Here is a 26,556-nt window from a genome sequence, read left to right as displayed (position 1 = left end):
CCATCCCCAGCGCCACCCAACCTCTGACTTGCTCTGCCACCCACCCAAGGCGGCCCATAGCAGTAGGGTGCTGGTCCAGGTAAGCCCCGCGGACCCAGCACTGAGCCAGCATCCCCCAGCTCTGCTTCTCGGTTGGGGCACACCAGGAGCTGTGCTCAGAGGCAGTTGATCCTCTCTGGGAAGATCAGGTGAGTCCTACAAGAGCAGGGACAAGTGGGGCACGCTAAGCAGCAGTATTAGCAAGTGAGGGTCAGCTACAAAAGGGGAACCCACTGGTACAGACAAGTGAGTAAGTATTTCACTACATCAGTGAAAAAGACAAAGCCACCTTCTCCTATGAAGAACACTTTCAGCAGCCAAAACACATTTTACATCCTTTACATCACTTCATTCAGAAAACACTATTTGAAGTGTAGTGAAATCCAGCCTATGCTTCTGTTTCATGCTTAAGCATTAGTCTAAAAATAGTTGGATCCCCCCAATTCTAACAAACATAGTGTCCTCAATTTGTATTTCCCTACCAGAACTGCAGAGGGTTTGGAAATCCACTTTTCCAGCTTTAGCAAACTACTTCTCCTGCCATAGTTCCCAGCAGTTTTATGGCACTATTTAGCAGTACACCTCCAGAAGCACAGCATGTTGCAGAGATCTGTTAGGGAAGCTGTGCTGCAGCTCTCAAAACATGGCTGCAGTGATGAAGTTACCTGTGCCACAGCTATATTTCAAACCTTCACTGTCTAAGGTTTGTAGAACACTTTAAAGAAACACTGAACAAACTAAACACATGGCAAAGCTCTCCCTCTCTTACAGAGTGGGCTCTGCAGCCACTTCAAGAATCTCCATGAATTCCTGGATAAATTTAGCAGAAACAGCAGTTCTTTGTAATAGCAGGGTTTCATTTGGGAAATAAACATCCACCGTTTATTTACAAAGGATTTTTTCTCCTCCTGCCACTGCTGTGCTATGCCCACTGCTTCCCCTCCACTTTGATGCAGAAAACAGAACACCAAGTGTCTAACCAGGACTTAAAGCAGATTTTTAAATTAGTTCCTGACAGTGCAAACAGATTGCTGTTGATTGAAATGAGGCTGATTTTAGGCCTTGGATTAGCAAACCTAATGACTAAATACTGCATTGCCCATTGCAGTACTTTGCACTGTTAGTCCCCAGTGGTTTCCCAGGCAGCTGTGAAGCCTCTGCACTGGCAGATTAGCGTGAGAGAGCAAGGCAAGGCCATCTGTGTCTGTGCGTGCAGCACTACTCAGCTGGAAATAAGGACCTCCTCCGAAATCCCGCGGGACAGGGCCCCCAGCACTACGACCTCAGTAAGAGCTTTGAAGCCAGCCAGAAACTGATCCCATGCTGAACAGCGAGCACGTGCTTGAGAAGGTTTTGCTGGAGCAGCATCATACCTCGAAGAGCCTCCACCAGAGCAGGCCTCCAGCGCTGTCCTTGGCTCAAGCTGACAGGACTCCAACACCAAGCTAAGCCACCTCTCTGGGTCTGCAGACAGCCTGGCTGTAGTCAGTGGTAAAGGGACTTCACCCAGACAACATGCACCACGTTAACAGCCCAACTCTCTCAACAATCATAAATGCGTGTTTAAAACTAATTGACACAGAGCTTTCATGTCCAAATTGTAAATTCTTGTACTTACAAAGGTAGAAATGGATCCTGGGTTTAAGCAATACATGAAGCAACATTTTCCTGATTAAAAGAAAATGGACTTCTTTTTTTTTCCCCCTTTGCTTTGTTGTTTAGTTTCAAAGAACGTTTAAATAACAATATCTGCTAACAAAAAGGGTAACATCAATTAGAAACAAAAAGAAACCCGTTTCTATAATTTCAGTGTTCAAAAGCAGTGAAACGCAAACACCAAAGCAGCACACACCAAACCAAACCAATCCCCAAAACCCACATTAAAGGCAACCTTTCTTGTTGGGTTTTTTTTGTAAGCTGGCTGCCTAGAATTCATTTGCTTTATAGTCTGAAATACTGACAGTAACAGAGTAAGTTACTATAATGTTTAGACCCTCTCAGACACAATTCAGTTGCTAAATGCTACATTATTAAGTCATAGAAGGACAGGCATATCCATACCTGTCCTCTGGCCTACAGACAAAGACTCCAAAGGTTATTCTCCTACGTGGCTGCTGAACCTCAGCTATGAAAGGTACATTTCAGGCTCTCAACTCTGCATCACTAACGGAACGCTCGGCCTCCAGCCCACTAGTAGCTCCAATACATGTCTGAGTCTGACTTAACCATTATCTGAAAAAATACAAATAAATATCAAGCAGCTACATGCTCCCAACCATCAGCACAAGAAGTATGATGCCAAAGAAGATTTCCCACACAACGTATTTCATTAGCCAGATATGTTTCTAGACCGTTTCTCTCTTGGTAAGAGCCCCATAGCCTTTCAGTACCGGCACCACACACTGTATGAGGCTAAGGCTATGTAATTCGTTTGAAGACAAGCTATCAATTTTCATCTAGACATCAGAAGAAACAAAGTGCATCCTGGATGGAAAAGGCCTCAGTGTATCACCTTTAGCTCAGATCTGCAGTCACCCAGAGCAGTGCTCTCCTAGGGGAGGAGGGAGGATGTTATATTCATCAATGAATGTTGGATAACAAGCTGGTGAGCATCACAGAAAAACCCCATGAATAGGTAATCAAACATGTTAATGTAATTCAGCAGTTCCAGTCCAGCAAGAGCCACAGCAACAATATACATGAATCACCAATAGTGCTGAGCAGTTTGACGAAGGCTGGGGAGTGAATGAGACATAGACATTAACTCTGCTTTCCCTCCCTCCAGGAAGCTCTGCTGAAGTCACAGAGATGTCACACCTCCAGAGCAACGTGACAGCATTAGCTTTCCTGCCCTTTCCTCCCATGCTTCAAACCCAGCAGGCTATTTATGAACACTAAATACGTGCTACACCACCCTGTTCTCCTCAGCTTCTTTGAGACTCTTCCTCATCTCGAGTGATTTAAACAGTGGGTGAGAAAAGGAAGGAGGAGGTGTAAGACACTCATCTTCGTGACAAATGACTACTTGCAGAACAGAGTGTTATTACAGCCACATTTAACATCTAAACATATTCAATACACTGTGATGCTCCCAAGCTGACTAACCACAGAGCTTGAGGTTAAGCTAACCTGAAATATCAGCAACTCGTTCCCATTACTCCAGCTCCTTCCAGAAGGAGGCCAGCCCATTTTTAGTCCACGTACAGAAAGGGCAATGGGTCCTGAAGCTCAGAAACCCTGCACTGTTCTGCACCCAGGGTGGCCCCAGGCTGCTCATTCGTTCAGAGGAATAAGCAACTCTGAAAATGAATCCAGAAAAGAGCAAACAGCTCAGCTAAGGCTAATGAAAGACAGACTCTGAGTTCCAAGGGTGACTCTCACAAAACTGAAATTACTTAGGACAATCTAAGGAAGCAAAACTGGAACTAAGAAGTTTCATCTTATATCTACCTCTTCATTTAAGTGAATTGTACACCCAAGTATAGAGGAATCCTTTACAGAGGCGATGGGGTCCTCTCCCCATCTCTGTCGTTGATTCCCATCGTAGAGCAGCAGTTACAAGTCAGCCCCTTTCCCTGCGCAGGTGTGTTGAGAACAGCCCCAAATCCTGACACATCTTTGGCCAAAAGACTTATGACTATTTGAAATGCCTTTTTTCCCCTCTGCTTGGTTATAGCAGCAGATAAATTTGTTTGAATGCTCTTTATATGCAGTTGTAATAATACGCTGGAAAGGACAGATTGGCTTTTGCTCTCCCCATAGCGTGAAGTACAATAGAACCAAATATTCAGGAGCAAATAGGAATGTGGATGCTTTGTCAGAAGAAGTGAAGTATTAATCTAATTTTCTAAACAAAGCAGACAACCTGGCACTCAAACCAGCTTACCACTTTGCACCTCTCTATGAGGATTAGCAGAATGCCATAATTATAATGCCCAATTTGATTTATTGGAGGAGGCTGTGTAGAGAAGATGACAGTTCAGTAGCCTTGTGAAGAGAAGGGATGAGAGTGTAAGGAAAGCACCAAATAGAATAGTAATTTCTAAGCAACCTCTCGATATAATTAGCATTAATTACAAGTAAGCTTTCCAAATTAGGTATAAACCTATGTTTAATAACCCAGAGATGCAAAAATCACCCCCAAATTCCAGGAAACTTCATATTACAGCCAATTTGTCTAGACAGCTTGGCAGGAAATGCCAGAATTCTAGGTGTGAACTTTGTGGGTATTAAAAAAAAGGAAAAATTATTGAACTTGTCTGTATCATTTGCATAATGAGTTTGAACTAAGAATAGCCTGGTTTATCCAGCTTCAATTTCCCTGCTACTTCCATCAACCTTACAGACCTGCAAACTCGGCTGCTTTTCACAACTCTATCAGGTAAGATAACAAAAGGTATTTAAAAACCCTCCCTTCTCAATAAAAGATGAATTCAAGTGTGACTTGTTTAAAGAGGCACCGTGTATTAATGAGTCACTCATCACAGGTTTTATTTTTTATACTCTTTGTGCAAATCCTCGCTCTTTTTGGCGTTTGTTACTTATTCTTACAGGGAAAGAAAGATTAAACAATGAAAGATGAATTCAGGTTTTCATGAATGTGGCAGCAAATACCCTATTACATCACTGATGGAAGCCAAATACTAACCAGAAGAAACAGGTAACAATGCCCTCAGTTTTTCAGGGCTGAAATACAAGTAATCTAAATGTCTGGTAAACTGAGGCAGCAGCGTATGATTACAGGAACTGGTGTTTGGCCAGTGTAACAAACCTTCTACCCCAAAGGTTTCTAAGGAAGTGTCATGAAATCCCTAGTGGCCACATCTACGTGAAACTGAAAGGTGTCACTACTAACAACCCTTCCCTCCTCTGCAGGGGGTGAGGAACTGGCTGCCCCCAGCTCCAGGAGGGGCTTCCCCACTGCCCAGCAGGGCACGGCCTCCCTCATCCGCAGCACTGAACTCCTGCAGTGAGATGTTGGACCTGAAGGAACAACTCTCTAACCGGTGGAAAGGCAGTATCTACTGAAGCCAGGCTTTCATGTTAAAGATATTCAGGTGGCAATCGGGACCTAATGACCTCCTGCAGTGCTCCTTGTTTCCATACTCCAACTACACAACTCTGAGTTGCATCAACATGAGCATGTGTAAGGTTCCTCTTGGGACTAGAGTGGAAAGTGAGCCAGCTCCATGTATGCTTTGCAAGGGTCACTGGATTGGTGTTTGGGGCCTTTTCGCATAAATAAACCCCCCTGACACAACAGCAGCTTTAAGAGACAGAGGAGCTGGTCAAGCACGGTGCCACAGTCCTGGGGTAAGCAGCAGGCAGCAGTAACATCCAGCACCATTGCTTCTAAACATTTTGTACAAAGCCAGGAACTTCTGCTGAAATACCTGCTTAGCATTTTGTGGGTTTGGATGCCAAAAAAAGGATCCTAGTTGTTCAAACTGCCATCAAAACTAAAATATGCCTCTATTCACCCATAATAAAAAGTCATTTTTATTTGCACAGAGTGAATATTTGTGCACAAACTCATTGTGCGATGAACTGAAACCCTATCACTCAATTACTAGGAAAAACAAAGAAGAAACTCGATACATTTTAACTACATATACACTGATGAGCCTAAAAACAAAACATTTGGTATCACTTTGGGGAGTTAAAAGAAAACAAACCTGGCAAATATTTTACTAGGAGTGCATGGTCACATGATTTGCTACCTAAATGTCTGCAAGCAGAAAAGTACTGACATCTTCACTGAAGTTATTCACATGGAATTATTCCAACTATTCTTTGTAAATCAAGAAAACAAAAGCCTCCTAATTTGTTAATGAGTGGGGCCATGAGCAGACCATTAGAATTTCTTAGGTTAAATGTGATGGGCCCTTCTGAATGAATATGCTACAAAAGCTTGTGTGTGGTGGTGAAGTTCTGGGGGGGGGGCTTACATTAGGTAACCTTAATGATCCTTTCAAATCCTAAAATATTCCAAGTCTGAAAAAACACTGCCAATAACTGGACAGTTCAATCTTTCACTGTCTGGTGCACACACAGAACTAGTTTCACAGAAGAGAAGGTACGCTTGGGTTAAACAGCTCTTTTCTCTGCATCACAGAGAACAAAAGTAGTTTTTCATCATAGTGTACTTCTTAGCACAGAACAAATGCTGGAGGGTCAAGTTCACTGCTCTTCCCACTGGCTGCCATTTGGCACCATGTTAAGGGACTACTGGGAAAGCGTTTGTTCATAGCTATATGCTGCTGTGCCATGTGGATTTCAAACCAATGAATGCACACTGAGTCACCAACAGCTCTCCCTGCTGAGCAGCAGTCAAGTGATAAACAGCCTGCCAGGCATACTGCCTCCTCTTTGTCACCTCCTGGCTCTGCACACGCTGCGGTTCAGATGGGAGCCTGCAATCGTCCCCTCCAGCAAGACAACTCTTCATTCATTAATGCTCTACCACATTTTAGAAGGGCACAGAGAAAAGACTTCCCCAGAGCACGACTTGCTCCAAACTGACTTTCCACTTCTAAAATACTCCAGTATTTTCTCCTTCTCAACATACTGTTTGGGGGCACATGAACTTGACTCGTGGGATGGACACATGCATGTTTGCACCCTCCAGGTGTGCATTAACAAGCACATCTTCCCCAAAGACGGCTACAGCCTGATTGATGATTTCTATTTGTGTCTATTTGTGGCTAAGAGCCACAAACTAATGGTGTGAATTACCACGCTGTCTCAAAGCTGCAGGATACAGGGGAGGTCTGCTCCTTCCTTCCTACATTACCCGGTACATCTGGTCTTCCATTTTAGCTTATCAAACAACGCAGGATTTGTGCACTTAGCCAGAAGTCTTGTAAGAGACATTGTTTTCACCAGCACAATTTACCAGAGAAGCCAGTCACATCAACACCACCAACCTCAGACAACATTTCACTGTGGCCAATGCCACAATACAGTCACTACAGACGAGAAGTAATTTCCCTACCTGTTTGGACAGCTTCAAGGGGAGTTTCTTCTTCATCCGTTCTTTGCCTCTCTCTGCCTCTCTCTCAGAGCTCCCGGCATCATTGTTATGGCCATTTTCACTCGGCTCAGCAGAAACACAGTTTTCAGATTCTCTAGGTTTCTTTCCTGGATGCCTCTCCCACTTCTCCTTCCGCTCCTGAGGCTTTAGCGACATGTCCTTCTGTAAAGGAGGAAAAAAAATAGTACATTAAGTTCTTTGAGACTATTTTTAAGCAATAAGCAATATAAATATTGAATAAAAACACAAACAAGACAGCATGTTCTTTCCAGAGATGACTTAAGATGAATAATTAGGCATGCACAATGCAAACAGTAATTTTAGATTAGATTAGGATGAATACTCTCCAGGCTATGTGTTTGATTAATTTCAGAGATGCTGGAACTGGTTATGAAAATGAGTTTGCTTCAGATTAATTCAGGAACCATACGTCAACAGCACATGAACAAATCAGCACCCTAAAGGAAAGCCTTTAACTGTTCCACTGAAACAGAGGTGGGTTTTACTTTGATTCTGATCTCAGAAAGCAACATATCAGCCCCCCTGGGCCTGACAGTCTGATTCACAGTAGCATTCATATGGAGAAATGCACTTCTAAAGCCTTCCATGCATTCGGTAAGCAAGCTGAGATCAATGGGATCTAAACACATAACAGAGGTTGAACACTTCTAAGTGTTAAGTGTCTGCCCTGAATCAGAACTATACCATAGAATCTAAGCACGCTTTAAAAGCGGGTATGTCATGTCAGAATGATTAACATCGGAAGTGAGATCAGAGAAGGGAATTACTGCTGCTATCCCTGGCAGCTTTGAGGACTGAAAGCTGAACTCGTGGTGACAGTGTCAACCTCTCCCCCTACACACACCACTTACAGAGAGTTTTAAGAAACAACATGCCAAATCACTATGACGTTAGTTCACAACAGCTAGATACATTTTTCCTCCAGTGCTTTTTATTAACTGCTCGAGGGTAAAAACTAAACTCTTTTTGGAATGTTTCACAGAATCTCTATCCCAATTAATTTTTTATGAGAGGAAAATATATCAGATTAGGAGATACTTTAGAAAGCCCTGTTTACCATGCCAGAATTTGTCAGCTTCAGCCACAGCAATTCGTCATCTCCCCTGTTGTCAGTGCCTTGCTTCCGACTCAAGCCATGACATCATGGCAGGAGCTCGCAATACAACTACTCACACCAACACACACACCTTCAGTACTGCAAACGAGCTCATGAAAATCATTAGCTCTCTAGTCTCTCCAAAACTAAAGCCCAACAACAAAGACAATGAGGAATTGGGATGAAATGCCCTGCTGATTGCTCCAGATTACTTCCTCCCCCCTTGTTTAATTAGTGAATTGACTGCCTCAGTGTGCAACATGCTGATTCCACTCCAAATCACTCACTGCTTAAAGGTACCCTTCCCTGTGAAGCGAGATGATGCACTGCCACTTTAGGATCAGAGACATTGACATTTCAATCACAACAACAGACATACAGCTGCTTCCTAGCCCAACACAGGCTCAGAGACAATCAGCCAGCACCCAACCTCTGCACACCCTGCACAGGGGTCCTGCGGGGCTGGCAAGCTCCTCTTACAGCACATACATACACAGCAAGCTGCCAAAGCCCCAAGATACAACCCCCACTCCAAGATTAAAACCAGTAGCGCTGTCTCAGAGGCATAGAACACACCAGAATACAGATCAGCTCACCAAGGCCCTAACTAGTGAAAGAGCAAGGAAAATGATTGTCTGGCATTATTCGCCATGAACGAGAAAATGAGGACTTCAAGGAAGTTGCTCCCTTTGGTTTTTAGTTTTAAGGTAACACGCTAAACCAGCAGCTCGAGATGGCACTTACAGAAGGTCACACTGATTGTCCTAGGTACTGGGAAGTTGCTGAGGTAGAAATGAAAATGCTAAGCTTTAATATCTAATCAGAAACTAGTGCAATGGAAATGACATGTGTTAACGGATACTCAGCAAAACATCAGAAAGAGAAGTCACCAAAAACGTGCACTTCTTCATAAAGCCAGATGCAGCTGCAACGTGACAGCAGACACATGGAAGATGCTGCATGAGGTGACAGGGGCCCCAGTAAGGGAGAAAGTAGGAATGACCCCACCTGAAAGCACCAGCAAATAACTCCCTCCTGGCTCAGTGTATAATATTCACTTTCAAAGATGCTTTCAAAGGCAGTAAATGGCCACTTTGGTTCAAATTCTACCTGGCTTCACATGGTGACTGGTGACTCAATGCCTTAGGAAAAGCCTTCCCTCGGTGCCCACAGCACATTTGCTGCAGATTTTAGACAATTCACTTCACTGCATAACTAGTCTGGAAAGCTGTGCTTTTCCCCTTACTGAATCCTACAAAATTCCCTACGTAATAATTTAGCTTTTTATCCCCATTTTGTCTGAAGGTTTAAGGCCTGTCTCACCACTGAGCTACTAGCAAAATTAATTCAGGGAATATAGTCATAGCTGGATTAAAGCCAAGGAAATAATGCATTCACTTGTAGCGCCACTTGCGTCCAAGAATCTCAAGCACTTTCCAAACAGCCGTGAATTAAGCCCCAAGCCCTGGTAGCCAGGCTGCTGCTTGTCTCCTGCAGGAGGAAGGCAGAGGGAGTCATCCTCAGCTCCACAGCATGGGGCACCCATGGGGAAGAAGCCAAGTTTCTCTGCCCTGGAACAAGACAAGCTATTGCACAGTCCCACTCCTCCCCACTTCAGCAGAGGATTCAGCTCACAGGACTTTGCTTTTTCTGGGAACACCGAACGCAGCTTCTCCTCACTGACAGGGTGACAGCAGGGCTGCTTTCCATGCTGCTAAATGCAGACCTCTTTGCAGCCTCAGGCAGAGAGCAGGAGGGGGCTAATGGGGTTTCTGTTCCTGCCACCTTTGTTTCCTTTCTATTTACTCCACTAAAAGAGTCTTCCAGCAATTGCTCTTTTACTCAAGTTTATGACCTCCAAGTTGGGAACCTCAGTGCAAGAGCTGACTATTTTGGGATGTGCATCTGTGCTTGCGCACAGGCAACTGCAGGAAAACATAAGCACATACAGAATATACAGTACATCACCACAGTGAACGATGTTTATTGACACATCTTGACTTCACCAAAAATCCCGGTGGTGATTCATCACCAGATTCATCACCAGAAAGCCGACAGGTGAGACTGGGCTCTGACCAACTGCTGCATTGGATCACTGCCCCAGACAAGCCCAGACCAGCAGTTAGTTTTGCCCTTTGCACATCATGTAAAGCCTAAGGGCTCACGCAGCAACAATGTCTGAAGCCAGGCCCTGAAGTCAAAAGGTCTCCATATCCAGCCTTGGGGTTTCTGCCCAACCCAGGAGCCAGCAGACCTGGCTACCTTTGCTGCCAGGGCCAGTAAATCCTCTTCTCCAAGGAAAGCTGGTGGATCCAGGCCCATTCTCTCTTCTCAGTTCCAGGAAGGAGATTGCCAAATCCTGTTCCAGAATATACAAAACTATTTTGTTCCTTACTACTCACTGCTTCCAGGGCTGTCTCCTACCTGTCCTCACTCAGGAATCTCTCTTACACCTTCCAGGGCAGGCTGCAGCCTTCTGTCTGGGCTGCAGATGGGGAGCAGATGGTTCTAATTGGCTGCATGGGTACAGATAAGGAAGAACAGGCCTCTCTTTAGAGCCTCTTCCCTGGCAGTTACTCCATGAAACAAACAAATTCCATCTCCCCATTTTCTTATTTGGATGTACAGATACCAAAGAACACTTCAGCTGAAAATGTAATTGTGGTACCTCCTCCAGCTCTACCTGACATAACTTGCACACCAGCAGCTGTGAAGATATGCTGGCAAAGACCTCAGTACAGGCTGGCAACCAAAGTATGCAACAACCTCGACTCTGCAACAGATTTTGAGAGTCCAACAAAAATCTGAGGGTTCTGATCACTATTTAGCCTAAGCTAAAGTTATGCAACTGCTCCTCTGCTTGCGGCAGAGCTGGCAGCATCCTTAATCACTTGGAAGACTCCTCCCTGAAAAGCCATTTTTCTTCTGTCACCAAGGCACAGCTGCAATCTCCAAAGACACTCAAGGTGCACACCGCTCAGTGTATAAATAAAGCTGTGAATAATGCAGGTGCACAGCCCTCTGCTCTGGAATGAGACTGTTCTTACCCCCAAAATGCCACAACAAGGGACTTGTGCACAGTGGATTCCACGCTGTCTGTTGGATCAAGAAATAACGATCAGCTCTAGAGAACCCTGGTGCAAGATCCACATCCACAGCCATCCATGGCTGCAGTCACCACTGCGTGTTTGCTTAGCCCAGCTCTAACTCTGCCTTAATCCTCCAAGTTTACACAGCTCTGAGATGTCAGAAAGCACGTGAGGGAGGCTGGGGTTGTAAATACCTTTCAGACACAGGGAACGCTTAAAGAACCTGAAAAAAGGTGGAAAACCCACACAGGCAGATGAAAAACCTCGAGCGTGCTGCTGGGGTGCAGAGGACAAAAATACACCTAGAGTTAATAAAATAACTACCCTCAGCCCTCAAGCATCCATTCAAAACACAGCCCTGGTGTGAAATCAAGTCCATTACAATCCCCTGTCCCCAGGGCCTGTTGGACACTGCAAGGCTCAGCCAAGGCCTGGTTACAGTGCTCCTGCCAGACTGCCTCTGCCGACTTCAGAAGCTTATATGGGCTGATTTCCCAGTAGGGAAACAGCCTCCAGCTTCCCTCTCCACAACTCTTCACTGCAGCACTTACTCCTTAAGTTGAGGAACATGAAACATCCCACTGAACATCAAACAGGAGAAGGATCCACGCAAACGAAATAAAACCCCCACTGCTGTCTCTAAAACTGACCCTGCTTGTCCCTGTTCCTGCTCCAGCTTCTCTCAGCAAAATAGCAATGGAAAAGCCCCCAAGGATCTAAACACCATCTATCCTCATATCAACTTTATCATGCAATTAGCAGTAGGGTTGTCAAATCTGTTTGTTTAACAGTTCAGGGAGAGATCCTGGCTCAGAGAGACACTGAAACAGATTTATTTTTAATTAGGTTACTTTCAAAATATTCCTATTGACCTGATACCCAGTTAATAGAACAGCAACACAGAAACAAACGCTGACTTCATATTCTTGTGCCTTCTGAGTAGACAAAGCACATTACAAATACAGACAGGACCACTACTAAGGGAAATCTACTGCCCATTTATGAGGATAAAGGTGGCACAGGAGACTGTAATTCAAATGGAAAGATAATATTGGAGATATACATGAGAAATGTACATCAAAGAAAATAACTTTAAGGCATGGATTTGAAGATAGGTCCATAGAGAGAGAAACCACTGCAAGAACAGGAGCCGGCCAAGAACAGTAGCCAACAGGCAAACGAAATGAGGTGAATAATAAGGAGAGAAAAAAAGAGGAAGAAAAAAGGAATGGGATAAGAGGTAACTCTACCTGAGGGTATAGAGTAGGACCACACCAAGGTGATTGAATTTGAACTGAACGTGGTGAACAGGCAGCAAATGCAAGTGGAGATCTAAAAACGAACAGGAGTGCACTTAGTGGAACAAGAGAAGTTTGAGAGTTCTCTCTGGAGAGCTGGGAGCAGGAGCACGTAGGGAGGCTGCAGCGGAGCTGGGACCAGCTGGCAGCACAGCACAGCAGCTCCGGCTGGAAGCCCCACTGGCTGGAAGCCCACTGGCCGCATCCAGCCCGGCTGCGCGCTCTGCAGGGCCGAGGCACTGCGGGAGGCAGCCTGCAGCCTGCTGGCACCTCCCGCCGCACGCTGCCCTTCTCATGGATGGGGAAGTTCTCACTTTTCCTCTAATATAACACACACTTGTTTTACTTCCTCGCCCTCTCTCCTCCCCCACTGTGAGCTTCACTGAAGATGTAACTCAAGCCCCAGCCCTTCAGCCAAAGCCACCAAAGCATTTTTAAAAGGCAAAAAAACCCTAATCTAGATTCAAAATGACTTTCTTCCTTTGACCCTTTACATTCAAGTAACGCAATCAATACCAATTAAAATGATTCCAAATGAAACCCTTGCTTGTTTAACCTTAGACTGCAATTCTCCTTCCAAAGCTGACATGTTCCAGATGAATTTAGGTCTCACTTTTTAAAAAGCATCACATTTGCTCTGACCCTGTCACATGTTTAGCTCAAGAATAAGATGACTTTCTGACAAGACAGCTTTGGAAATGTTAAGACATTTGAAGCTGCCACTGGTTTGCAGGTTTATGATACATGATTTAACTTAAAAATAAAAGTGGATGAACCAAGAAACTCACTGTAATTGAAACAGTCAAATTTATTACCAGAGGCTGCACTCCTGTCACCGGTGAAGAGCTGAGGAGGAAGCTGCCACTGCTCTGCTAAATGCCCATTTGTAATGACACCCAAGGATTAAGACTGCAAGCTCAAGAGGAAGCCAGGGTGGCTTTCTCCCTCTGGCTTCCTCTCCTCCAAGTTCCTCTTCAGGACCTGCAGGAACCTCACTGCAGAGAACTGCACTCATCTTCCTCGCTACCTACTAACAGACATACTGCACAGCTATTAAAACTCCCACAGGTGCTTGCTGTCCATCAGAAAGGAAATGATCCCATTTTAAGCCATCACTATTTCCTCTAGTGATGGCAGTAAATGCCCGACGAGTGCTCACAGAATTACTGTCAGTGGAAAGTGTGTCAGAGCAAGGGAGCTTAAATGATTGAAGGGAAGCTGGGGCACCATTTGCAGGTAGGTGAAATGAGGCATGCTGCAGGCCCAGCCTGCCCGGCTTTCACAGGCTGCAGGAGTGCTGAAAGGTGCTGCTGGGGGTGCACGGCGCAGCCAACCTGCCCAGCTTTAACAGCAGATGACAGCAGGTTTGGCTGAAGCTGCTTTCAGCCAGGACTGGGAACTCAGCCTGCGCAGTTTATGTAGTGCGTGAAGGAGTTGGGCAACAGCTTGTCCTTATCTGACAGCACCTACTTGTGCCTATTTGAGCGGCATCGCTGCACTGCTGGGTATGAATGCAGAGCACGTGCCTCCTGCAAACTCCCTCCGTCTTGGCAAGTGCCCTCCCAAGAGCGAGCAGTCGGGATGGCAACAGCACCAATGAAACCCATTTCCCAAGTGACAGGTTATGCATAACACCTCCATTTTAAAGAATGTGATCTGGGGGACATCAACCTCAATTAACTTCCAAAGGTATCCGGCAAGTAAGAGGCATGGGCAGGCGCACACTACAGGTCCAGTGGTTTGGGAAGACATTCCTCAAGCATGCCAATATGCAGTGACACTGCTGGGCCTACACTGCTGATAGGCAGCAATCACAAGCTTGTTTGCAGAACAGCCCTTTAACACTTAATCTCAACTAATTCCTCTTCTCCCCAGATTATTTAAACAGACGCTCATATTGAATTCAAACAGCTCCCAGGGACAGAATCAGGACCGGAAGCAGCAGCTCCTTGCTTGAAGCCAGATGTGGCCGTTTTATCACTCATTTCTAATCTTGCCAGGAAGGTAACACAAGCCCCAGTCTCCAGCTGCAGCAGCTGGTCCCAAGCTGCCAAAGGAAAAGGCACAAGGGTCCTACCAGTACAAACTGGTACAGCAGCTGGATGCTTTCACCACTTCCAATTTTCAGCTGAACTAGTCAGAAAAAACAGGAAGGCGCTGTGGAATGGAAGATGTCTCCAGCCTATTTGTCACTATTGACAGGAATGCTCAGGAATACTGTCTCTCTCTTTAATAACAAAAGGGGAAGACACAACTGTTTTAACCTCTGCTGAGAGGGGATGCCGTGCTTTCATGAGCTGGACTCTGGAAATGAAGTTCAGCCAACCTGAGGCTGGGCAGATGGACTGGGCATATGGCTCATTTACCAAAGGCAGGGGCCTAAATTGATCTCCATCTCTGCTTCTGCATTCAAAGTTTTGATCTTCATAGCACAAAATATACAGCAACCACATTATGATTGTACTGACTGTCACCTGAATAGCTTCATACTTGAGACTTCAAAGATACAGCTCTAACTGTAGCTCAGTCATGAATTCAAGAATCTCGGGCCATATTTCTTGAGTAATTCAAAGCTTCCACCCACTAAATACAAATGTGAAGTTTTATTTTCTAGGATTCCTGATTCAGCCACACATGTCGTCTCCACTCATTGCATGGTACATACTTTTAAAACATAGCCATGAAAACTGCACTGCTCTTAAGGCAGTGGCACCTATGGAATGAAAGCTCCAGACGAACCTCCCACGTGGTAACAGCCTCAAACACATTCACTCCACAAGTAGGTGAGGACGTTTTGAGCCTCTGCTTCCAGCCTACACTCTTTATTACCACCCTCCTAGGAAAGGTGCCATTCCCAAAGATGCTGCAGAACAGAGACAGGATGTTCTGCAGCAGCAGTAGCAGAGCAGTCTGCAAGCTGAGCTTCAACTGGGGTTTGACACAGCTCGCGCAAAGCTGACGAACACTCACAAGTTCACTTCTGCCAACTCTTACTGTAGGGGTGAGAGTCCCCAGAGGAAAAAACCAGCCATACCCTGATCCCCAGTGCTGCATGATAAATTAATTTATGTTTAAACATTATGACACTAGAGGCGTTTTTTACCAACTCTGCAGTCGCCCTCAGTGGTAGGCAACAATTTTCAGTTCAGCTGTCATGAGGTCTAGAATGTGTATTAAATAATTAGTCCTCTGGTAGTTTCTTTTGGCAAGGAAAAAAATGAGAAGAAGTATAAATGATCCAACAACAAGAAATATATAGAAGCAGCCGTCTCCAGAAACAGCTGCCTCCAGCGCTCTGCCTCAACCTAAGGGGAAAACTGAGTGAGGTGACTTCCAGCAGGAGAAAAAATGCTTTTCTAAATATCTAAATGTCACAGGGGCTAATGAACAGTCCAGGGCGATGCATCTGTGCCACCCTCGTCACCCTTCTCCTCCTCAAACACGCTGCTGGAGACACGTATTGTGCAGCAGAGGTCTACAGCTGTCAGTCTTGCCAGCAGCTATGTTCTCCCATGGCGAGTGGCTTAGCACACCACGTGCTCGTGAGCAGCTCATCTATAACTGGTTTGCTAGAACAAACAACAAGCGACCAAATGTTTCCATATATCCTTAGGGCTTCCTAGAACAGTTCCAAATATTCCGATATCTGTGTCAGGAACGAAGCACTCATTTATATCCTAGGCAAGCGCTGAGAAAGAGGAAACATGCACAATAGTAGCAGGCAATTTTGATGTATTCTATGTTACCAAACGTTTTCAGTCAGAGAGCTCAAAGGTCATTAATAGATTTTCATATGTTTACAGACAGCAGCAATTTCAAGCTCTGTAATTTTAAAACTACATGTCAGTCTCTCAACTTCCAGCTGTTATTTCAACATTAGATAATGAACACAATGCAAAGGTTACACAATCACTTGAACCAGCTTGTGCTGTAGATCCAGTCGCACCAATCATTATTAAATTCTAATTGCACATATATTATTTTACAACCCTTATTAGAACAGCAGGGCAAATCCTCTTTATGAAAGACATCACCAGTTGAGAAAAAGAGGCCAGGAAGGTTATTCTTGTAACGTGACAGAGATGCTCCTCTCTCTCCCTCCATCACCTAAACCACTGCTGATTTATGAGTCTCAGAAATGACGCTGCACCTTGTTAACACCACCCCAGCAGTGCACAAACAGCCATCAGCCCATATTTTGTTTAAGTGCTTTATAGATCCCTAACACACAGACATTGATGCCTACTTAAAATAATCATCTTTGATCAGAGGAAGAAAATAAAACAACCCAGGCATTAAGGCATTTAGCGGTTACCCAGTGAACTGTCTGAATATGCTCCTGTTTCTTCTTTATCCGACTACTTAGAAACTGAGAAGACACCCTCAAATCTTAGAGATTTCTCCTAAGGAGAGTGTTGTGATCTAAGTTAAAGCTTTGTGAGACATTAGGCTTCCACACTAGAGATTCTTGTTTTATTTTTATTTTGGACCAGAAGAAACCATGGTAATCATCTAATCTGAGCCTTTTATCATGCTGCCAAATGAGCAAAATCACCCAACAGGGAAGTAGTTTTAGGGAGATTTTGGAAGTGCCTTAGCAAAATACTCCCTTCCCAAATAAGAAAATCAGCAAGTTATGTTGCTCTTGCCTCCTGTTTCCCCCCATCTCCTCCCCTATTCCCAGGCAGTGCAAAGTGTTACCCACTCTGGTTTATTCAGCCCAAATCCAGCTGTCAGTCACACAGCATGTAATCTCAATGGGAATTGAAGAATCTCATCCCCAAGATTTAGCTTTGAAGCAGGACAGACCAGCAACGTCCCTTTGTGCAAGTGAGGTCTCCTGTGGTGACAGCAACGCTGTGCTGGCAGTGATGTCTCTCTAATCCCCAGTGCATCCTTAGCCAGCAATGAATTTCACACTGGGAAATTCCATGCTTTGACATTAAATAATTCCAGCTGGGATTTTCAAAGGATAAGAGATAGGAGTCCAATCCCATCGCATTCCAATAGGAAGCCCTTAAGGTTGGGTTTATTTTCTTTTTAAAAAGGAAACCCATATTTCATTCTCATTTCCATCCCAGTTTCCTCTGGGAGATGAAACTGAAAGCAAGGAACAGAGGGCAAGAGCAGTGCTAATGGGAAGAGAGACTTCTACGAGACTGACAAATGACAACAATGATTCTTGGGTACATCAGTTTGCAACATGTGATAACAATAAGGAGCAGATAAATCAGCACATTCATTAATGTTCCCAAGAGAAAGGAGATCCATACGTTTGTCTGGTTAGTCTGACTTGGCACTAAGGAAGAAGTAACCAAACAAAGAGTCCACCAGGACAGTAGACAATTAATGTTCAAGAGTGAACAAACGCAGCAAACTGCAGAGAGAAGAACATGTGCAGAATCAAAATGATGCGACCCACTTATCCAAGCATGTCAAATAAGGCCTCGGGCAAGCAGAGCTGACAGGACAATAACCCTCTGCAGAGAAAGACCTCAGCAGAGCAGGTGCCATCAATCACTCGTGGCTGCCTCACCAAACCCAGAGCAAGTTTTCATTGGCTTTGCCACTCTCTTTCCATTATGTTTAGAGGATTTTTGTTTCCCCTCGTCTGAGCGGTGTTAAACTGGGCCTCTACAACCACCTCCTCAATCCATGCTAAATTACGAGTTTTCTCTTAATGCATAGTTTTCAGATCCAGAAACCTCTATCTGTACTTCACAGACCTGGAACAGAAGGCCAGCTGGGTTGTAGGACCTGTTTTCTTCCTGTCTGGAACAAGGCTTTACCAGTCAGAGCCTAGAGAAAGGGGCATTCATGCAAAGTTTTCCATTTGCTGCTAGCCCTCAATTTTGAAATTCAATAGGGAATTCAAACATGATACAGAGCAGCAACTTTCATCACTGTTAACCCACTCAAATTAGTTAAGAGCCCTTGCACATCTCACAATTGACGTCTCTTGAGGGCTTAACTTTGCTTCTCATTTACTGTTCACAGCACCTTGTCAATGCTAAACATCACAAAGCAAGAAATACAGATGTAGCACACCACATTTACTTGTTCAAACGGGCATAACCCTTTGGCAAGAACAAAAAAAAAAATCCAGGCTATGTGAGAAGGGTTAAGACAGAACAGATGCAACCAGAGACTCTGGAGAACAGCCTGCATGGAAGCAGGGTTTCTTGTGATTACTTCTGTCTTGTAGCTCTTAATAAGCCACATCACAGCTGACATCTCCACCAGCTATCTGCTTCCTTATGTAGATAACCAGAAACAGAAAAGCTGACATGGCAATTATATTATACACACACGCTACCTAACAGCCCTCCCTTCTACAACAGCATGGGTGATGAAGAACAAGCACATCCTGAATTCCCATCCAGGCTCTGACACCAATTCTCAATGCAACCAGATGCCAGATACCTGCTTTACAAATGGTTCTAAAAAGCGCTCATAAAATTAGGGAAGAGTTGCAGCACATCTCTCTCAAAGGCATCATGATACCCAGAACTTTCACGATGAAAGAGCTAGAAAAGCATTTCACAGCTACTGTTCATTATCAATAAAGCTCTCATCCCATCACAGGTGTAACCCAGGGGACTCTTGGTGCACGCCTATTCCCACCACGCATGGCACAGGCAGGCGGAGCAGGGAGATGCTCGGGGCATCCATCCTCTGCCACCTCCATCTCGGGAGCCTGTTGCTAAGCGACAAAGTGCCGCCGTTATCTGCAAAATCCTCCGGCTCTGCCCACCCGGACCTCGGCCCTATTCCCAAACGCAGCACCCAATGGGCCACAGCGTCTCTCTGGTAGCCCTTGATAATCTTGCTTTCATGTGTAAAGCAGCTCTTGTCAAGGCATTCAGGGAGCCCTCTGATAGTAAAAACCGCAGATAAAAAGGTAATATCAAGAATACTACATTTCAAAAGCAGATAAAAGGGCAGAAGGGGAAATTTCACACATCAGAAGGGCTCGCTAAAAAACAGAAAGGAGTTTAAAACACAGGAGTTTCCAGGTATTTGTTTCCAATGAAGGATATGGATTCCCCAAGGTTCCCACCACGACCCAGCAAAATTATAGGCGTTAGCTGTCAGGTTCCAGCAGAATCTGTAAAAGCAGATGACCAAGGCACAAGCACCCTTTTTGCAATGCTGCCAGAGGCAAATGTCTTCTCAAACCTTGCAGATACAGCCTGACAATATAAAGGCTTTAAAAGCCAGAAAGACCAGCTCAAACATCCACCCATCCCACAGAACCTGGGGACTGCGGGGCCATGTTAACTAATGTCCGCTTAACAGCAGCTCATCCCCCAGCTCCCTCCACACATACTCTCGTATTGATACACACGAGGTCTGTGGTTTTCACATCCCATTAGGAAAAGCCTCCATCTAGGAAAAAAAATTAAAAAGAGGCATGCTGAGAAGGTGAGGGAAAATTCTTCTGTAATTTATAACTAGCATCACTATCTGGCTTTTATCAGACCTTTTTCATTAGCAATTCTTATAGCACCAGACAAAGGGAATCAGCATTTTGACCTCTGTTTTACAGAATGAGAAATGAACAAATACAAAGCAACTCCCCTCAAAGCAACCATCAGTCCTCTGGCAAATCTAGGAGGAGAATCTGCATCTCCCAAGTCCTAGACCATACTGTGCTCCAGGAGAACCCACAGTTAAACAGCACCAAAATCTCCTTCTGACACTAGAAAGGATTTCATGGTGGTGGAGAGCAGATTTTTCCAGGACACACAGTAAATGCAAACACAGATATTAGCTACAGAGGATACAACACGTGGGATTTGTACAGCTTCAACCTTATATCCTTCTGAGTGCCTTAGATAAAATCAGCTTGAGAATGGCGAGGACAACATGATCAATATATTAAGTCAAGCTGTTTGTTACCAAAAGAGAGGAAATGGCAGCTCTTCTTGGCTTCTGAAATATGACACATAACCCAGCCTTTCTAATGCGCTACTTTGGATGGCACCCAAATCCAGCACCATCTGGCTAGCATGGGCATATGTATACAAAGAGGACAGAAGAGACTCCTGGCTGACAGATAAAGTGACATATCAATGCAGCAACACGGACTGGAAATCTCTTCAGAGTTTTCAAAGCCAGCTAAGCACGCTGGAAACATGAGGCCAGTTTAGTGACTTGAGGGCAATATGAGGGCTGAGAATGTCTCGTACACATGTGGTCGGGGTAAACGTTTGTTTGTAGGAAACATTGCCAATAGTACAAAAAAGAAAGAACAGAAAAAGCAAAATGCTTTTCCTGGTGTAGATTCGAAGCAGAGGGTATCACGTTTCCTTCCATGCCTCAAAGCTAATCCCCAAATTCAAAAGCCTGAGTTTTCCACCTCTGTTTTTACATTCACTCTTGCATGACGCTCTTCTGGCATCACACGCACTCAAAACCAACATGTTATTTCATGGTTTAAAACTTCTTAAAGCTTGGCCTCTCAGCTATGGCACAGGCCACTCTCCTTCCTTCTCTCCTCCTACCAGGATACAGTGCACAGATTCTTCTACATTCAGTTTCTAGCATTTAAGTGATGATTTGGCAGTAGGGAAATGAGAGTACTTAAGTAACAGCACAAATGGCAATCTGTCCAAGAGAACAAGTGGGATGTCTCCTACCGCAGCTGACATCTAATTCTGCACTCACCTACAGGGTTTTATGCAGCTGTTAACTCCACTGAGGTAAGGAAATTAACAGTGGTGAAGAGAGAACTGTCACAAACTCGGTGTATGCCACTCGGAAAAAAACCCCAGGGATCACTGAGGGATCTGAGAAAACCAGTTATTACAGCGTATGAAAACAGGGACCAGCCTATCCATCCACCTTCCTGAAGGTTAGCATCCCAAAACCAAGAGACACAAGCGAACATAGGCTAGCCTGATATGATCACTCTATGGATCCAACAGGAGAGTCTATTCACATGAGCAATCCTCTAACACAGCAAAAGCCATTCATTTGAAGAGTGAAGGCATCTAAGAGTTGGTTTGGTGTCTTTCCTCTTTGCTGCAATAGTTGACAGTATCATACGAGTCCTTCTGATTTTACACAAAGTTGTCAAACTCTGTTCTGAGCCTGACCTTCCATTCGCGGAGATCAGCTGGCTTTACAGAAAAAGCCAGTTATCCCTTCCTCAATTCTGCAGGTGATCAAACCCCCAGTGAAGCACCTCCTCCCAGCTCCAGTCCCTAGGGCCTGATCTCCGATTTCAGCATCCCACTGCCTACCTCCAGCATGAACCACGACACGTGGTGTGGTGCTTCCTCCCAGAGCCAAGAAACATGGGGACAGAAGCATAAGGAAAGAGCCCCACTGGTCCCCAAGCCTGCACCGCATGCTGTCTCCAGGCAAAGGTTTCATTTAGGCAACGTCCACCAGCTTTGCCCTCAGTGCACACTTGCTACTTGCCCTTATCTAATCTTACTTTGCAGTACTTCATAGTATCACAGGTCTGGCATTCAAAGCATTTGAAAGAAAAACAGACTGCAGAAGCACCCAGTGAGATTAGAATTAAGGTGCTAATTGTCTCTGCTGACCAGTGAGGAGGTGTTGGTACAAGAGCCCCACTCTGCAGCAGCAGGCTGGGTCCCCAGCCCTGTTACCCCCCCAGATGTGCCTTGACCTGCCGAGAATGACCTTGGGAAAGCCCTTCTCCTTCCTTCCCGGGCAAAGGGCGATGCAGTCACCCATGGCACAACTCAAATGGCTTTAGCAGTCCCTGACGCAGCACCAGCACAAACATTTGGGCAGCAGTACAGTGAGCTGTACGCGTTTGCTGAGCCAGCTACAGGGACAGCAGCACTGACACACGCAGCAGACAGCAGAACCTGAGGAACTGAGGACACTGTGTCCCCAACTGCCTCAGTCAGCAAAGTCACCAAAAAGTTTTTAAACAAAGATAACCCTGAGCTCGAGTTGAAACAGTGTATGATGAAGGAATGGAGAGACAGGAAACACAAAGGGGAACTGTACAAGAAAGAGTGAGCCCCTTCTCCCCTTAGCACCAAAGTATAAGTAATTAGAAAACATAAATTAGCATTGTAAAAGGATGCAAGGGAAAAACCCCAAACCACTGAGTTCTCCTCAGGTTTTGCACTTCTAAAACTCAGTAGATAAACGCTTGAGGCTGCTGATACAAAACTGCATGTAGAAACTCCTGATACATTAAACTCACCCATCAGTCACAAAGCCACTTACCTTCATTAAACCAACCCCTACTGCCCTCTGCATTACTGCACAGCTAAAATGATGCACCTCAATAATAAGTAATTTTAAACTCCAGTGTTATCAAAGAAATACAGATTACTAGGACCCAATTTCACTTTTTGTTTCAGAAGAGCCACTAATTATTAGCATTATTTAGGTCTTTGACACACCTTCCCCAGCTGGTTCCCTGTCCCTTTCTATTCACTGCATTACAAACATTTTGGGGGTTTGGAAAGCACAGTATTTAACATTTTATAGAAACACCTGCCAACAGGGTTGCTAAACACTCTTGTAAGAGAGGCAGAGAGGTTTATTTAGACATGCTGCTGATGTTTCCTGTTGCATTTTGATCCTGAGGCATATGTAGTCCTTCCAAACCATTTAGCATGTACTGTGGAAGCACAGTTCTCAGAGAAGTGCAGCTGAAAGTAATTGAGATTGAAATTTCAAGACCATCACAAGAAAACCATTAGGAAAGCTCCTCCCAAGGCTCCAGGCAGAACAAGCACCTGCCACAAAGGCAAGTACACGGCTTTTGGAGTACCACCATCCGAAAAGCACAAGATTTGGGGCTTGGTCAGGACAATTTCATGACTGAGTGGAGTGATGCAGCATCCCCTGTAACAAAGTGCAAACCTCACACCTGCAGCAGCAGTACAGATGTCCTGAGCTGGGTGCTGCTTGTCACCAGCCGAGCTAAACTGGGTTATCCCTTTAGCTGTGTGAATGATGCACAGGTGTGTCCTTAATGCTCTGGACCCGGGATCTCTGCTGGAGCTAATGACAGTGGCTGAAGGAGCCATTATCTGCCTCCTCCCTGCCCTTCTCCTGGAATTTACCACTCCACAAGTACAGCTGACAGGAGAGAGTGTATCCAGCCCGCAGCCCCTGCGGTTCACAACTTGATGGATTACTGTAAACTATAAATTGATCACAGTTAAATCACCCTCAGCTGCTGCAGCAGAACCCCACAGGGATAATGAATTTGCAAGCCCTAGTCTCTCTGCCTTTGCTTCTTATCTGTTAAAAGAGTAACCCTTCATTACAAAGTTAAAACCATTACATTAGGCTACAGAGTTTTCAGAGAGGCTATGTAAGTACTTCAGGAAGAGAGTGATTTATCCTGTATCCAATGAAGAAGCAAACTGCAGCATCCACGAGCACTACAGCAATCTGAAGAAGAAGAGAATTCCAAACTCACTGCTTTTGACATCTGATCCCTAGAAGCAGAGGATAATACTTCCAACAACAGACTATGAATCTGTGTATACAGAAAGGATTAACGCAGCTTGTTGGTTAGAGAGATGGAGGAAATAAAAGAAATTAAACAGGAGAACCATGAATTACAGCTAACCACACAAAATTAAGCGGTTTATTAAGACTTAAAACAAGCAAGTAAAGTATTTGTGTGCAGCAGAGGAAGGGGAAATAATCTACTCCAGCTGAAGTTACTCACTCAACAGTGTGGATTTCATTCTCCCCCCAAAGAATACTTTTACAGAATTAGTTGATTTACCTTGTGTTTGGGCCTACAAAAGAGTGAAGAAACAGGATTTTACTGTTCTAAGACCCCTGTAACCTCCTCATGGGCAAAAAATGGATCTTTGCCTGCAAAGCTTCATCCTGCACAATAATGTATAATGCCACAAACTGGCTTCTCTTCTGATGTGTGTTTTAAGTTACTTGTGTAAATAATCATGCTGGTTACCCCTACTTGGTTTCCATAGGGAAGCATTTTAACTGTGAAGAAAATAAAGACAAAAAGTGGTATATTGTGGAAAAATGCAGGAATTCTCTTTCACTTCAGCCTGCTTTAATAATGCTGAGACTCTGCACAGACTTGCATAGAGCAAATGACTCCAATTAAAAAGAAATGGTGCTGCTGTTTCGATCTACACACTCAGAATTACTCTGAAAGCAGCAGATTTTTTTTGATTCTTCTATTGGGTCCAGAGGTTTTAAATTCCTGAGAAAGGTCAAATCATCTCATTCAGAAGAGATGATGAAGCTCCACCAGAGTTCGACTGAAAAAGGTCACCAAATCCAAACACCCTCATATTCTTTAAATAAACTCATAGGCCTTTGCTCAAGTGTTAAGGATATTTAAGGACACTGCACCAAAACGTATATACTTATTTCCAGTCACTCATATCAGTCAGAGCTGGTAGTAGGTGGCTAGAAATCTGAGTAAGAAACTCCTATCACAGCACCTTCTAAAAAGTTCCTTCTATCAAAAGGAACCAAAAATTCCTGATGCTCTGAATATGCCATGATGGCTTATGCTTTGCGTGAAGGATGTTCATTTTAAGGGAGAGATAAAAGAACAATACACAAAACTCCAGGTTTGAATCTCTTTATAACAGATTAAATGGATTAACTAATAAATCAGAACAAACTAGAGATTCATAACGATAACTAAACAGCAAACACTGTTTCAGAAGCAGATGCACTTGCTGTCACATTAATCAGTTAAGATGTACTACTGTGTTTTCTTCTTTCATCAGACACCACTCCTAATAGACAAACCCACTGAGTTTAATCTGTTAAATAAATGAACCAGTAGGTAGCCAACTGCAAGAAACACAGGACTCAAATCTGTTCTGTCCAAAACCTGCAATTTAAAATCCAGGTAGGTCAGTACCTAGGGATCACCACCACACAGCTGAAGTGAACCTCGTGGCCACAAAGACTTGCAAAAACTAAAGGCAGCAATGCACAAATGACTACTTCATAGATCAGCTGTAATAACAGGTTAAAAATTAAACATGACCAACCATCTGAACAGCTTCAGATCCCAGTGCAGAGAGTCAACCAGTTGCAAAACTGCAACCTGAAGTTGCAACTTCCTAAATCTGCTTTTCTTCTTCATTCCCCAGCACTGAGTATCCACATTCACACCACGATTTAACTTACCATCTGACAAAAAGAGTCAGGGGGATCCTGACAACAGCTCCGTGCTCATCGCCCTGGCAGCAGGAGGTGGCTGTATCACAGAGTTTTTGACAAGCTGCTTGGTCAGTCAGTCCAACAAGCCTTCCCTGCCTGCTTTCCCTCCCCCTTGCTGCTTGCTTCCCAGAACACTTCATTTGGGATCTTTCTCTAATATTGGAATATGTAATTTGAAGCTGCCTGCACAGTCCACACATACAGAGTTAATCTCAGCCTTCAGCCAAGGTAAAAGTGGGTAAGTCACTGGAAGGGAAGTGCTAAGAAAATATAGATATTGGGAATAGAATAGTAAAGGAAATAAAGATCATTTTTCAAACAGCTGGGCTAAGAAGGATGTATTTATTTTGAGGGTAATGCAGGAATTTGATGCAATTCCCATCCCTCCACCCCCCAGTTTTCATACACACTGAAGAAAACGGATCTGGGCTCTCCAGCAAGTTTGCCCACAAAGAAATCCAGATGTTCAACAGCCAGAAACAAAGCTCCTGAGCAGGTCCCCAGGTGCCCCAGTGCAGGGACTAGGACCAAGCACCCTCCACATCACCTCTGCAGTGTGAGGCAGCAGCACCTCCATAGCTTAAGGTCTCAAACATTTCTTGTCCCAAAAGATCTTTTTGGCATAGATTATTTTAGGCACAATTCAAACACCTTCCTTTGAAATCACTTCCAAGAATTCAGAACCAAAAAGCCTCAAGCAGGCTCTCAGGTAATGCGCTCATTTTAAAGAGTGAGAGCAAGTGTGAGCTACCTGCCAAGTGAATTATTTAGGAGCCATGTGCACAGGGCTTTCAGGCATTCCTTATA

The 26,556-nt window shown here is 44.5% G+C and overlaps 1 protein-coding gene across 11 annotated transcripts in view; it reads right to left on the bottom strand.

Moving 5' to 3' along the window:
- FBRSL1 (fibrosin like 1) overlaps positions 1-26,556 on the bottom strand; it is a 533,264-nt gene that overhangs the window by 380,705 nt on the left and 126,003 nt on the right. For all 11 annotated transcript variants that reach the window (XM_030501688.1, XM_030501689.1, XM_030501690.1 and 8 more), the window contains exon 2: positions 7,034-7,234. In XM_030501688.1, coding sequence (XP_030357548.1) covers positions 7,034-7,234 — 201 coding nt within the window. The remainder of the gene's footprint in view (positions 1-7,033; positions 7,235-26,556) is intronic.

Source organism: Strigops habroptila, chromosome 11 (genome assembly GCF_004027225.2).
Source record: "Strigops habroptila isolate Jane chromosome 11, bStrHab1.2.pri, whole genome shotgun sequence".
NCBI classification, from domain to species: domain Eukaryota; kingdom Metazoa; phylum Chordata; class Aves; order Psittaciformes; family Psittacidae; genus Strigops; species Strigops habroptila.
The sequence above is the reverse complement of the archived record's forward strand: the minus strand, read 5'-3'. Positions and strand labels throughout refer to the sequence as shown.